Consider the following 15,730-nt stretch of genomic DNA (forward strand, 5'->3'; position numbering starts at 1 on the left):
AAAAATTCGAAATTTGAAATCGCGCAGTTTATGTAGACTATATACAAATGAACTTTATACTTTCTTTTCTATCTTTCAATTCTTTATTTTTTCAAGATTTGCCTTAATAATTTTTTTAAGATAGTGTAATATTGTAGTGATTTTGGTGTAGTATAATATAGTTCGGAATACTCTTTGTGCCTGTATAATATGGGTGTATACTGGAGAATCATTATGCCGCTATTGAGTACGTTGGCTGCACTGGTTATTATTGTACATTCGGCGGAAGAAGACTTAGAAGAGTATAGAAGGGATTTGCGACCGAGAATTTTGGACGCCGGAACGACGAAATACGATCTGGTATTTACTTTCATTATAAATTAATAACATGACAATTAAAATATTATTTAAGGATATATTTAATAGTTATTTATCAATAACTAAGGCGAAAGATAAAGTTCGAGACACATAAATAGTATCTATCTATCACAAGAAATTCTTTATAAATCCGAAGGCTTTTTAAGTGAAGTGTTCGGAGAATATTTTGTAACTATTATTAAAACGGTGTACTATAGGACTTTGTAATAATATTTTTTTGGATAAATATTTGGCGGGTTATAAAGTATCATAGGTAAAGTCTTTATAAATATTTTTTTCCAATTACTGCACATAGAGAAAGTTTCTTTAAAATAATTTAAAACTAGTACAATACAAAAATTTATTTACAAAGTTTTTTAATACAAAGGAATGTTAACGATAACTTTGATTTTGAATCATAAAGACAGTTGTAAATTTCAATACCATATATGATACGTACGTATATTACGTAGATTTATAATAATTATATATTTATTGCACGCAATAATCACAGTAGTATAACTTGAGAACTTAGTTGTATCGAACGGAATGATATCTGTGTATGTGTATGTGTGTGTGTGTGTGTGTTTATATTTTAATAAATATTATATCTGTGTTAGTTTTTGCGAACCATACAAGATATGGTAGAGATTCTTTATATTACAAATTTTTATTGTTATTTTAATTATATCTACTTAAAGAAATTTTAATATCGAATGAGGATATACTTAAACGACCGAAAGTATCCGACATAACCCCGCGGTTGAACCTGCTGTATTAGCAGTGGGCAGGTCACTTAAGATACTACTAGAGTGGAGAACACGAACCGACAAGCGAACCGTAGATTGACGAAAGACAGTGAATGAAGATCACTTTCAATCAGCCTTATTGAAAATATATGGGGAGGCCTAGGTCTATGCATAAACATCCAACCATCAGCCTTTCACAGAATATGAACAAAGTAGCTATGTCCCATGTATTATAATTTGATAACAAAATAAAATGATTAGTACCTTTTAATACATAAAGTTCGCAATTTAAATCTTGTTTATTTTAGCTTAACACTTAAAAACTTAAGCGTGCGAATTACAATAGACGAACAGGTTTTTCAGTAGTATTTAGTCTCTACGAGACTGATATTTATTTGAGAGGGTGTTATGTGACTTTATTGACATAAAAAAATGCATTTAATTTACACTAACAAATATTACAACAATATCTGTACTTTCGGTTTTACGAAGAGTAACAAAATTGTGAAGCAACCGATAAACCTGTTAAACAAACAGTGTTTGCACCGCGGTCGGAAGCTAACTCATTTATTTATTAAGCACCAGCGATAACAATTGTGTGCCTACTGTTTATATTCCTACATACATATACCTAAATATTTGAGTGCTTAATGCGCTAATATATCTTAAAGAAAGGCAAAAAATTAATCTTGCATTTGTCTTTCTATACATTTTAATAGGTTTTAAAGGAAATTTTAATTAAATTTCGAAATTATTATGTCTATAATGCATTTAGATATTATCATATACCAGGAAGAGAATTATCTCAAACTGGCCTAGGGGCGTAACGATAGAAATGCGCTACGTAAAATCTTTTCATCATTTTCAGGCGTCTTCCGATCGGACGATCTTTACGAAGTCGTCTATCGACCTTGTAGGTATATCTTGTATGTGGTCTTACATTGCGCTTGCCAGTCCGTGGTCTTCATTCCAAAACCTTAAAGCTCTGTGTGTCCTGCTCACTACTTCTTCAACTCACCAATTCGCTAAGCCGTTTCAATTACTTTCGTTTACCTCATGATCTGCCCATCTTTTTCAATCTCGTAAAGAAATTCCGAGCTCAGCTATGGATCGTTCAGGCCCGGAGTGAGCAAACACGTTTTTACAGTACAAGCAATTTTATTTAAACGTACCTAAAAGTATTGTTATAAGACTATCATATTGGAGTCATACATCAAACTGGGCTCATTGTTATAGGCTACTACAAAAAATAAGTTATTTCTTTTTTAATAAAAAAAATACTACATGTTGATCACAATGTACGCTAGTTTTTGCGCCTCTGTTATGACGTCACTAAGCTCTTTAAATAAACTTTTATGAAAGTTATTATCTTTTATTAATAAATTAACTTTTTTTTTAATTATTTCATAAATTATTTTAACATTTTGCAAATTCAAATATACACGCTACGGATATACATTATAAGAGCATGTATTTACACTTGCTGTACAATATGGAATTATATAACCATAAGTTGTACCTGTGGTTCAATAGCAGGAACATACTAAGCTTATAATCGTGAATAATTTTTTAACAACCTTACCTATAAAAATAGTTGGAATTAAAATTTAATATGGTATTAAAGTGAATATTAATAAAAATAATATTACTAAAAGTTACACAAATGTGAATTCCTCTGGTAATGAAAGGATGCTTTATTGCCTTGGCTACTTATAACCGACATAGCCATGTAAATTAAGTTAAAATATGCCATTACAAATGAGCCTAATTACATTCAAGTTTCTATCAAATTAGGCTCTTCCGATATTTTTCTCTAGACGTACGCAAGTGAAAACTGAAATTCAAAGTAGATGAAAATATAAATAAATGACAAGAATAGCTCGGTCCTTTTTTTTTTCATATACTTTTTTAAAATGTAATAATAAAATACAAAGATTCAAAACAACAGGAGCATAGAAGTACATTGGGCGGTCTTATCACATTCTGCGATTTCTTGCAGATATCCTTAGTTTGAGATTTAAATCCAAATTAAATAAAAGTCGATTGATACGAAAAAAAGAATAATTATGTAATGTTTAAAGGAAAAACGAGCTTTTTAATTAATTGCCCTAAATATTAAAATGATTAGATGTGATTTCATCAACAATATAATGATGTATTATATCATACAGGTTGGCAAAGCGATATGATCATCTAATGGTTAAATTATACATAAAGTTGTCTAAAACCTATGCAACCATCTATCTGGCGTCGACGTCTGCGGTCGTTACTTTAAGACGTGAGATGCTACATCTTATTAAACTAATAACTTCACTAAGAATGTCGCGAAAAGCAGACCCCTAATAATAGTGCGTTTGAGAACAATATAATTTGAAATATCGGACCCTCTATTCCAAAAGTCCGAGGTCAAAGCATGCTTTTTTCCTTGGCACCCACTTCGCCACACTTTCCCAAGGTTCGATAAAGCAGTTTCGGTAGTACTATAGTTTGATTATTGCAACTGATAAAACCCATACCCTCTCATGTGTCATCGAATTTGAAAGTTCAATGTGAATCAAGCGACAGCAGAAACTGAGTTTGTTTGTCGGTGGCCCCTGGGTGTAGTCACTTTATGAAACGGCTACGTTGCGTCAACGCTGAGGCTCTATCGGGAACACTAGATCTAGGCTTCAAAGCTCTGCCGCTTCAAGCCCATTAAGCAGTTGATGCCAACGTCGATGACAATAAAAAACTAACGAAAGTTGTAACTCCCCTTGATGATCTCATGCTAAGTTGATTTACGAGCAGTAGTATATTTCTCTTCTATTTATATCTTCTTTAAAATCTAACATAAACATTTATAGTATTTTAATATTAACTTATGTATTCGTTGTCAGCAGTGGTTTTAAAACTAGATGTTATATATTTTTTACTACAAAATATGAAGCCATTAATTTATCAGTACATAAATAAAGAAAACAATTTCTTTCTTCCTAACTAAATAAGGTACATCATCTCATTCGCTCAAACAGGTTTTGTTATCATCACATCTCCCCCGCATCCTGGAATATTATGAATACATAAGTTTCTTCCATGATAAGTCTACGTATCAACTTTAGTTTACATCCGAATACGCGATTTCTGAAAAATTTGTGGAGAGATTGCAACGTCTTAACACGAATTTTCAGACCGCAATTAAAAGTATTTGAATATTAGTATAATTATGTTTTCCGACGAAGAAAGAAAAAATAGACATTTATCGTATGAATATAGAGTGGCATTTTGCTCCAATAATCTAAACGGTAACAAAATATCTTTTCGACATATTTTATTATTGATACAGGAACTATAGTATTCTAAACCACTTCCAATGCTATACAAGCAATAACAAGGTGCCGTTTATCCTTATATTTTTACTATGTTACATCGATACCGATCTGTATTTATGAGAAATATTAAACGAATAAATATTATAAACGTTTACATAAGCCACCGCCCGAGACCAGCAAGTTCAAGCTCAGAACCGGTATCGACGCTTTCAACTTTCTTCTCGACATTATGACATCGCTTCCGTAACAGCTTTCTTCGCTAACGATGAGATAACTTGTTCGCGCATAATAACACGTAAATGATTCGTCGATGTTATGATAAAATACACGTCAAACTGATTGCAGTTTTATTAATATTTAACTTTGGCTGCACCGTCAGATTTTTCGTAGTACAAAAGAAAAAATAAAACCTTTTTTTTAGAATTATGCATTATTTATTGATTACTGACAAAAATAAGTTTTCACTTCGCACAGTCACAGACTCTAGTGTGATATAATAATATGATTAAATTTTATTTTTAGACTAGTTTGGCTACATCCTGTAACGCTTTGTATGGTAATGACATCAAATCTGCTATTTATATGAGAAAAGTATTGCTGTTTTTAGTATTTTTCGTCCGTTATAATTGGCCAAATTCGCCACAGAGTTGTATCCTTAGTAACACTTTGAGAATAATAAATTAAATACGGATGTACGGGTAAGTTTGACAAAAACCTCTGGTTTGTGATCGGGATATTGTAACAAATAATTACATCATCATCATCATAGCAAGTCCAACTTATGGACTGGCGTGGTCTCCACTCCAGAATTTTAAGGCCCCTAAATAATGACATCACCGTACGAATTAAACCTATTTTTTTGTCAACCAAAAGGTAAACAATTGAAGAAGATAAAGTATTTATTCGAATAGGTAATAACCTTATCGAATAAATTACTTCTAGAATGTTTAACACTCATAATGCTGTTTGCCCATCGGTATTGACAACTTCGTTTTCTTTTGGTGCATAGCCACAAACCTCACGGTAACTAAGCTCCAAGAATCAACCCGTTACATTATATGTTCCTTCGGATTGGGAGGCAAATAACCTTTTAGATTTCTTGCCAGAACACTAATCAACAATTCCATAATAGCAAAACGAGCCTCCTGGAATAAAGTTAGGTATTCGTGCCACTAGATTACATCGGAACTTACACAATAATCGTATAATTAGTTACAATTATGAAATTTTGTACTGATTAACATGTAGAGAATCGGGCGCTACTATGTTGCATGTAAAAGAAGTTTACCACGAACAGTTATTTTCAGAGAAGTTCATCTTTTTTGTACGAAAAAGAATTAAAAAAAATTATCTGCAGTATGTATTTATTTTGTGATACATGAACTGCATAATTTTAATAATAAAAGTTTTTTTTTAAAATCATGATCAAATTTCATTATTCATCAAATTTTATAAATTAAATATGAAAGTCCTTGTTAGCAAATAGAATATTCTACAATGTGTTTGTATGACGATTAGTTCATGCAACAAAGGCAAAAAAGGTTAACTATAGGCAAGTCGCACGGCTCTATTCAATGCAACTTATACCTATTCGTTTTCTCTTTTGCCGGAGCTATGCAAATCTTTTCAAATTACCGACATAATACAAGAGGGTACCAAACATACCATAAATTTGGTACAACTAATATACAAATAATACAATGGTTCAACAATTCATTTAAATCACTGCACTTTCTACTATAGCATAATATCATCAATCGAATACAGTTTTCTGAGAGAATTTTCTGTATCATTTGTGAAAAATTATGTATTTTCGCAGAGTATACTTAATGACAGGTTTTTTGTATTCATGTCTAAAAGGTTTTTAATAAGGTATAGAGGACGCTTAAACAAGATTTTAGGTGGATAATATCTACACAAGGGCAATAGCTGTTCAGTGAAACCTTTAAATAATTCTAATTAATATCGGAATATAAAATATCTACGGTTCACGACCACTTAAGCAATTTAAATCTAATATTTTAAGACAGGTTTTTTTTTGATAAAAAATTTAAAATTATATACATTATTAGTAGAAACAATACAAATACTACACGATATACCATAAAATGTAACTTAGCATGGTGTTTTTCATACCTCTTTATCTTAAGCTTTTAACAAGAGCACATTACTGTATTTACTATTTTTTAAACGTTTAAGGAAAAAAAATTAAATTAAACTTGTTTAATTTATTTTCAGCCATGGAGGGCAGTAAAAGCGGAACCAATGATAACCCAATCAACACAAAGTGACACGTGGGATGGATCTCCAGAAGACCCACCTAAACGCCGTAGACCTCTCCGAAAACGCAGGCGACGTCCACAAGGGGCTCCAGAGTTATCACAAGAACGATATCTAGAACGACGACAACATCGATATTACAAAGATAACAATAGACCTCTCACAGAAATGCCTAATAGACGAAGAAAAAAGACTGACGTCAAACATAACAATTGGTACGACGAGCCTATCGAAAAAGAAAGACCTTTGCGCGTTAAAACCCAAAAACGAAGACCAGAACAAGAACCTTGGCATGAATTTAGCGAGTTTGGAGACATACCTGCTGATGAAAATCTCGAAATCAACGTGGGAAATCAAAAACATGAGATATCTAATTATGAAACTGAAATTGATAACAGTGAAAGTCGCGAACCGCGTTTAACTTTAAATCAATTTTACAACGAAGAAAGAAATCGAAATGTAGAAGCGACTGGAGATATAACAGACGAAGAAAACGAAGACGAGCCGTCGCAATTTACAGTTAGTAAATACAATGAATATGAGGAACATAGCACTCCTGAAATAAAAGAAGACAAATCTCTATCGGAATTTTCATTAGAAAGCAGTCCTCCAGTACGGATCTCACGAAACAAAATAAATGAAGAATCACAAATGAAAGAAATTTTTAATGATATCAAAGAACAAGTAAGTATTGAAAATTCAATTAAAAAATAAATTTGAAAAAATTTTGATTTAAAAATTACCAGTAAATTCGACGTCGTTCTCTTAAAACGAAAATCCTAAATGTAAATAGTAAACATTAAATTAAAAAAATAATTAGTAAGCTAATTAAAACGAAAAAAATGCATTTTTATCATTATAAATTTTATTAACATTTGTAGGAATGTCTCCAACATCTTGCTTTGAAGAAAATTAAGGATAAGATTCAAATGTCAAAAGATTTTACTACAAGTAATTTAACAAAATACCTCTATAATGCAAGATTTTAATACGGTATTTTTATTTTTACATGTCATTAATATTGACTAAACCATAAATGTTTACACTTAAAATAAATATTTGTTTATGATATTTATTTCAGTAATATTAATTATTTTAAATGATTAGTAATAAACAAGCCACCTTTTTTTTTCAGAAAAAAGCACTGGATCCGGTTACATTAAAGGATATATTGAAACAATCAAACGGGAAGAGTTTAAGTGAATTACTACAGCAGCATAATTTAACCTTAGCTGATTTGCTTAACGGTGAAAAGAGTGTATTATCGTTATTTAGGTCAACAGATGCCCCAAAAAAGGAAAAGGAAAACGATTTAGAAGAGACCTACGTCCAGTCCAACGAGTCCAGTCCTGTAACCATTAAGACCCAAAGAGATTTTGATATCACTACACCTATTGCATTTAACAAAGTCATAGATAATAAAATAGGTACAAACAACTTAGAAGAGACAAATACTTCTGTAGAACTAATTTCAACTATGACCACGTATACAACCCCAGGGCCTGTTACTATAGTCACTTCTAAAAGTAATGTCGAAAAATATAAGCTTAGTAACATATTTAATAACAATTATTTCAACGAAACTAATAGAACAACACTTCGTAGACGATTTCCTTCAATAGTTAGAATGAAACTACGCATGCGTCCAGAATCCAACAGTTCATACAAGGGACAGTTAAGTAGAGATATGATTGCTTTAACTACAAAAAGATATGAACATAATAAAAATTTGACAAGGTGGAAAGAACTAATTCCGATGAAAAATATAAATAAAACGCTAACGAAATTAGACAGAAGCGACGAAGTTAATGATATTTTAACCACTACTACGGAAGAAATAACTACAGCACACGTAACCTCTGAATTTAATACAATTAGCACGCAAGGCGACAATGACTTCGAAACAGACACAACAATTGCTAATACCGAAACTACAACAACATTTATTGCAGAAACTACAACTGAAATTAAAATTATTCCTACTTTAAAAACAACATTACTTACTAGAATTCGCCAGAGACCGAACGTGACTAGTTTAAGACAGCAAGCTTTTGCAAATAGATTGAAGAATAAAAAACTAAAGCAAAAACCAACAAATAATGAAACATCACAGGACCATTCAATGAAAGACATATTTGACATGGCAAATTTAGTATCAGCGTCTGAATTCATTGCAAAAATACAACCGACTACAACGACTTCCAGTAATACTGCAGAGACGGAAACTACCTTAGAAGATTTTATCACCACAGAGACGACATTTAAAACTACCCAGACAACTTCCAAACCTTCGAAGACAAGAAAAAAATCTAAATCTACAACGCCTAGATCTCCTGGACTAGGTACAGGTACTACAGAGGAAACGGCTAAATTTGAAATAGAAGAAATTCTAAATGATACTTCAAGTAAGTATTACAATTTTTCATAAACATAAATAAAAAACATATTCTACACTAATATATACCAAAATTTTAATTTTTGATGCAACTGTATCTTTATCATGATAAAATATCAAAGACATTTTGTAATAGTATACATTGGCTAATAACTAAAAACATTAAAATTTTAAATTAATATTAATAAATTTAAGTTCTCTAACAATATTTTTATTGCTATTTTACACCGTATAATAATCTATAATATTCTTTAGCAAACACAGAGTAATTGTTTACAGGTGTAACTGTGTAACAAAAAACTTTGAAGCTTTTACTCCTATTTCCTATCACCCTGTATAAAGTCATCACTCCTAAATATGTGACATTACTTTTTTTCGATTAGAATTCAATAGGCCAACTTCAAGTAGTAAAAAATGTGCAGGAACAAAGAGTCCACAATAACTAATTTATATATGTAATAATCCGAAATTTTAAAATGCTTTATCTTACTATATTATCATTAATAATATATAAATTATTAATATTAATTAATAATTTCTGAAACCATTGACTTTGAATGAGGTTTACATTAACAGCTAATGAGCAATACACTCATCCCTTTAGCTTTAATATATAAATCGATTATATAAACCAAGTATAATCATTGCTTACATACAATAAGAGAAAAAAAGCAAACAGTCACAGCTTAGGACCAATAAAATGTATCCAAATCTATCTATGTGTATATTCATCTATCAAAAATAAGATTAAGTATTAATGTTCTCATTTAACAATTCCTTTTGATGTTTTTAGCAAGCGCCAAGTTAAAGAAGATATTAATGGAAAGAAATATGACTTTAAATGAACTAGTAAAACACAGAGAACGTGGTTCAAGCCACATACATTTAGCTGATATATTCCACAATGCATCAAAGGAGCCTAATCCTCCTGAACCTTTTCTCTCTAAATCACTAATCGAACCAATATCGAAAAAGACATATCCTTTAAGAGCACTCTTGGAAGCTAATTCACATGAAAGTACAGCGAAACCATTACCTACGGTACCGTATCTTGCAGCGCAATACATAAATATCCCAATAATAATGGGTTTTGGTAATAATATAAATGAAAACAGAGAGAATTCTGGAATTAATTCATTGTTTAATAACTTTACGAATGATGACAAAGTTAAAAATACGAATGATCCGAAAAACAACACATACGATGATTTGACTGCAAACGAAAAAGTTGAAAAAGTCACAAACAGAACATCCAGACAAAGCCGAATAATGGGTAACGAATCTGACATTGTTACATTGAATGAAATATTTTCTTTAATCGAAAGAAGTCATAATATTACTAACGATATGCCACAGATTTTAGAGAATGGTATGTATTTTTCTAAAAAATAAGAATTTAATCTTTGATACGAATATTAAAGCAAAGCTAACCATCGGGTAATTCATTTAACTGATGAGAAACTACGGTTCTTTACTTTTCTGTATTTAATCTAGTGTGAAAGCCATGTCCGGCAACAGATGTCCAATTGCAGAAATCATGTTGGTGCCTGATAAGGTAACCAATCTCTGTAGTTTTACAATAAGGTGCGTTATAACAGATTGGTATTGGGACGCAATTTAATTTTGCTGCTCAAATAGTTATAACCTTTTTATAAAACTTTGACATAGGTGCAAAAAAGATTATCAAAATAGTTGATATGTCCTTTTACTACATTTGTATTGTTTAAGACGAAGGTGTGTAATAAATGTACCTGATTATTTCAAAGAAAAAGGTTGTATTAATAAAATATCTTATCAAAATGATAGACGTCAATTTGATAGTTCAATTTATTTAAATACTTTCTTTTTATTAACATAAACGAAATATCACACTCAATCAAATTGAAATTATACTATACGAGGGTCAAACTGAAAGTACTTAGAAAATCAAAAACTAAGCATTCTAGCAAGTTATTAGTTTTATTATAACTTTTCAAAATAGCGTCCATTTACATCAATACATCGCTGCATTCGATGGAACCACTGAGAAAAGCACCTTGCCCACTCGGCCTTAGGGGTCTCTTCGACGGCGTTTTGAAACGCAGCCACTGCTTCTTCGGCGTCCATAAAATGTTTTCCTCGAAGTTTTTCTTTTATTTTCGGGAATAAATAAAAATCGCAGGGTGCGAGGTCGGGGCTATACGGCGGGTGACCCAGTAATTCCACGTCTGAGGTCGCCAAATAGTCGATCGTTTGCCTGGCGGTGTGCGACGAGGCATTGTCGTGATGAAGGAGGATCCTGCTGCGAGGTCGTTTCTCTCGAACTTTTTCCAAGACAAGTGGCAAACAGTTGTTAGTGTACCACTCTGCATTAACCGTTTTCTGATCCTCTAAGACAAGTGTCGCGTAATGACCTGTCTTTCCGAAGAACGAGGCCACCATCTTTTTTCCAACACTTCGACCTCTCTTCACTTTAGTTGGCAACTCTTCGGAAGGAAACACCCACTGAGCAGACTGTCTTTTGGTTTCCGGATCATAACAGTAAATCCAGCTTTCGTCACCCGTTAGTATGTCGAACACAGCATTTGAGTCACCTCCGTTAAATTTTTGGATCATTTCTCGGCACCAATCAACACGGCGGAGTTTTTGAGCCTCGGTCAAATTATGCGGTATCCAGCGGGCACAAAGCTTCCTGACCGCTAAATGTTCATGGAGGATTTTGTGCACTTGACTCATACCTATGCCTAGACTTGTCCGAATCTGCTGATAGGTCACTCTTTTGTCAGTCTCTATCATACGCCGCACAACACTGATATTGTCTTCAGTCGTCGCTGTAGAAGGCCGTCCCTCACGCAAATCATCGGTGAGATTAGTTCGACCACGTTTGAATTCATTAAACCAGTTGTAAACTGTGGCACGAGATGGGGCTTCATCGTGAAAAGCCAATCGAAGTCTATCATAACTTTCTTGTTGACTTATATGACATCGAAAGTCATAAAAAATCATTGCACGAAAATTTTCTCGGCTTAAATTCATTCTGTCGTGCACAGACAATTTTCAATTTGCCGCCAAATCGTAAAACAAATGACAAATGAATGAAATGTATACTCAATATTATTGGTAAAGAGTTCTATTTCCAAAATTTAAACTTATTTTTTTAATATAATGCTTTTAAGTTGCCAGTTCTAAAAACTTTCAGTTTGGCCCTCGTATTCGCCAAATAATACTATAACATGCACAACTTATCTCAATGATTTGTGATATACGTTTTTTAAAGTGTGGACGTTTTTTCTCTTATGTTGATTGCTCTTCTTTACCCTACGTCTTAGCCAGTTTTGAACTTATTCCTATTTAATTTGTAATTTTGCATCTACATACAATGTGTGATTCCTGATTAATATGTGATGATGTCATTTTGGGACAAAAAAGTCCAAAAGGTATTGAGATAGCATTTTTCACTAATATTATCTCAATTATTACAAAAGAAAAGAAAAAATCTTCATATGATTACTCAGCATCTCGTTTAAAAAAAATACGTAAACATAGTCTTTAAAATTCTTGATGTCCAATAGTCTTAAAAGTAAATCTTTCTCTTTCTCTGGCTTATAAAATTGCAGTAAAAACAGTGCTATATTAACTTAGTCTAATGAATAACAGTTCAATGTATGCATATCTAAATCAATGATATCAAACAGATATTAGTTTATTGCTATTATCACATATATTAACATTTTATATATTTAGTTCCAGAAACAACACAGAATATTCCTGTAAAAAAAGTTATACAAGAGGAAGATGTTGATGGAGATGGACTCATAGCTCTGGCAGATTTACAGCATATTAATGAACGCAATACAGGTGACAAAATAGAGCACTACCCCTTGGACAGTTTAGAAGCAATACAGACATATAGTATCCCGGAAACTATACAGAATAATACTAGATCAGTTACTATAGTAACAGCTAGTATTGTAGGTCTTATTGCTGTCCTATTCCTACTAACATATGCTGCATTCAAATGGAAACATCAACAGCAATTGTTCCGTAAAAAACATTGTATGAGTGAAGAACAAATACCATCACCTGTGTTCGAAAACCGGACAATTAATAAAAATGGTAGCATGCGTAGTATGAGTCCAATGCTGTCTTCCAATATTTACTCGGTAAATACTTTAGAAAAACCCAATAGTAATGAATGTTCTGAATATATGTGGGATTCTCTAAGAAAACCTTTTTAGCTGTGTTTTCTACATTTAGACATAAAAACAATGTACTTAAGTGTATTTGAAAAAAAGTAAATTTAAGATTAAAATAGCGACCTGATTTTAATTTAAGGAATTAGCTTAGCTGCACTTTTCAAACATGTTTTAAGATAATTGGTCAACTTATTACATTTAATAGAAATAAATAGCAAATATTGTCAGATAGCTATGTCTATTAATTCTTAATGGATCTTCAGTATTAAGAGGGAAGTGCAATAGATGTAAAAAATTAGCCAATATTATATTTTTGTAATATTAAAAAAAAACTTTTGTTTTATTTATTATCTTACCTGTAATTCTCAAAAGTAAAGATATCTTGAAGATCTTTTAATACTGGTATATCCATAGAATGAATCCTATTATAAAAGTATGCATACTGTCTTGATATGCTTCTATACAGTTTCAGCGAAGATTCAAATACAGGTGACGGCTGTAAATTAGATTTACAAAATGTATAATCATTTGAAAATATCTATAATATTTATATAATATAAAAATTATATTGATCAACTACAATTTATATGAATATTACCATATTACTTACATTTATCATTAAAAATTATTAAAAATATGGCAACAATATGTTTATAACTAAATATAAAAGAATAAAATAAAAAGATATGATAATTTTTTAAACTATTATTTTTTTTTCAATATTTTGGCACCTTGTTATTTGAAATAAAGGAAATAAATATAAATCTATCAAGATATCTAGAGATTTTAATTCCTACATGTAAGTTATTTTTAGTAAACAAAAAAACATTTTTTTAAATTTTATTTAAATAAATCATTTACCTTGAGCTCAAATAATTCTTGCAATGTGAAGTATAAAATAGTAGTATAATCCTGGGGTAAAATATCAATGTATGGCTTCCAAAAGGAATCTGAAAACGGGAAAAGAGTAGCGGTTTACTACAAATTTTTACTACATGATTTGTAAATAGAAGCTAATCCAGGATTCATTTCTTATTAAAAATTTAATTTATTTCTATAACTAAAAACATGTCTTCCAAATAAAACATAATTTATAAGTATTTACACATAATGTAAGAACTTATACTATAATACCTAAAGAGATAATAAACATTAGATTTCTAGTGATGTTTAGCCTGCTAATAATAATAAACAGAAAAATATTTTTCATAGATTATATTAAAATTTATGTATAGTTGTAGTAGAGTAAGCCAATAATCCATTTTAAATTCTACATAGACAGAATCAAATAAAAGAACAGATAATAATTAAGATTACAAAGAATACAGAATATAAGATGAAATGTACCAATTTAAAATTAAACATATTTTTATTATTTTTTGTACTCTCCTAAGTGCTCTCATGGCTAACAGCTTGAACCTGTTCTAAGAACTATATGAAACCTAAATGATAAAAGGATCAAAACTCCTATAGTTGGATTGCACTTATCTTTTTAATAACAGTACATATAACATGACAAGTTTCTTAATTACCTGGTTTGCTTTTCTCTAATAGTAAGAATAACGCTAAAGTTATATTAGGCATGTTCATTAAAACTGGATCAACTTTAATGAATGCACCTAAATCTGATTCGAGAGCATCTTTTTCTGTCATCATAACCTTGCTGGGCACAGTAAGAATTAGAGAGTCTTCAGGAAAATCTTTTGTTGCTTTTAATCCCAAGTCATAACCATCAAAACTACTTATTTCAACACCTGTAAAAATTATATAAATAATAATCAAAAAATAAACATTTATAATTAATAATTGACTATTCGGCACATAGTTCTAATGAAGAATGGTTTACATGTGTTCTAACGACAATTGTACTGTTACAAGTACTTCATCTAAGTGCCAGCAAACACAGCAGGGTAAGCCTCCTATTAGGTGGACGACAAAAATTAAAATAGTGAGAATCTAGACTAGTCATCAACCTTTAAGGGAGACTTCTGCTTCTACTTCATAATCTATAAATATTTGTGACTTATTATCATTATGTAAAGCTTATACCAATACATATTGCTTCAAAGTTTAAGAGTGGGTATATGATAGAATGAACTTTCCTATTCAATAACATGGAATGAGAATAGACTAGTGAGATGGATACCTGCTGACGCACATGGAGAGACTTTGGAAATAAATTCTTTTATAATTTTGTTGGAAAGAATATTATTTATATTGTATAATATTCTTTCCAACAAAATTAAAAAATAATCTATTTTTCGTTTCATCTAGACCCTCAAGCAAACACAGTAATATTAAAAAAAATCACTTTCATAAATCAGCCTACTAAGGGTTAAGACAGAAATTGGAATGTCTTATAAGCTCCTATATAATGGCAATGATATGACAAACCCTTGAGTGGTATATTTGAAAATTCAATTTATACAGTCATAACTTTATAATTTATCTAATGGCCATTAATGATTACACATGTTTTATTAAAAA

General features: G+C 31.0%; 2 protein-coding genes across 2 annotated transcripts in view; one reads left to right on the forward strand and one right to left on the reverse strand.

Annotated features, from left to right (window-relative positions):
• The window catches only part of Setd3 (SET domain containing 3), a 32,595-nt gene that overhangs the window by 16,246 nt on the left and 619 nt on the right, over nt 1-15,730 (reverse strand). Inside the window, exons 2-4 of the mRNA XM_068772768.1 lie at nt 14,776-14,997; nt 14,105-14,193; nt 13,600-13,739 (exon numbers count right to left, since the gene is read on the reverse strand). Of these exons, the coding sequence (XP_068628869.1) occupies nt 13,600-13,739; nt 14,105-14,193; nt 14,776-14,997 (451 nt within the window). The remainder of the gene's footprint in view (nt 1-13,599; nt 13,740-14,104; nt 14,194-14,775; nt 14,998-15,730) is intronic.
• Nucleotides 190-13,289, forward strand: LOC137931832 (TNF receptor-associated factor family protein DDB_G0272098-like). Its single transcript, XM_068775346.1, has 5 exons — nt 190-339; nt 6,632-7,357; nt 7,809-9,078; nt 9,862-10,437; nt 12,798-13,289. The coding sequence occupies exons 1-5, from the start codon at nt 190-192 to the stop codon at nt 13,283-13,285; spliced, it is 3,210 nt and encodes a 1,069-aa protein (XP_068631447.1). The 3' UTR covers nt 13,286-13,289.

This window comes from Battus philenor, unplaced genomic scaffold (assembly GCF_028537555.1).
Source record: "Battus philenor isolate CCGP_79_NKW_IND1 unplaced genomic scaffold, ilBatPhil1.0.hap1 SCAF_11, whole genome shotgun sequence".
Lineage (NCBI taxonomy): Eukaryota > Metazoa > Arthropoda > Insecta > Lepidoptera > Papilionidae > Battus > Battus philenor.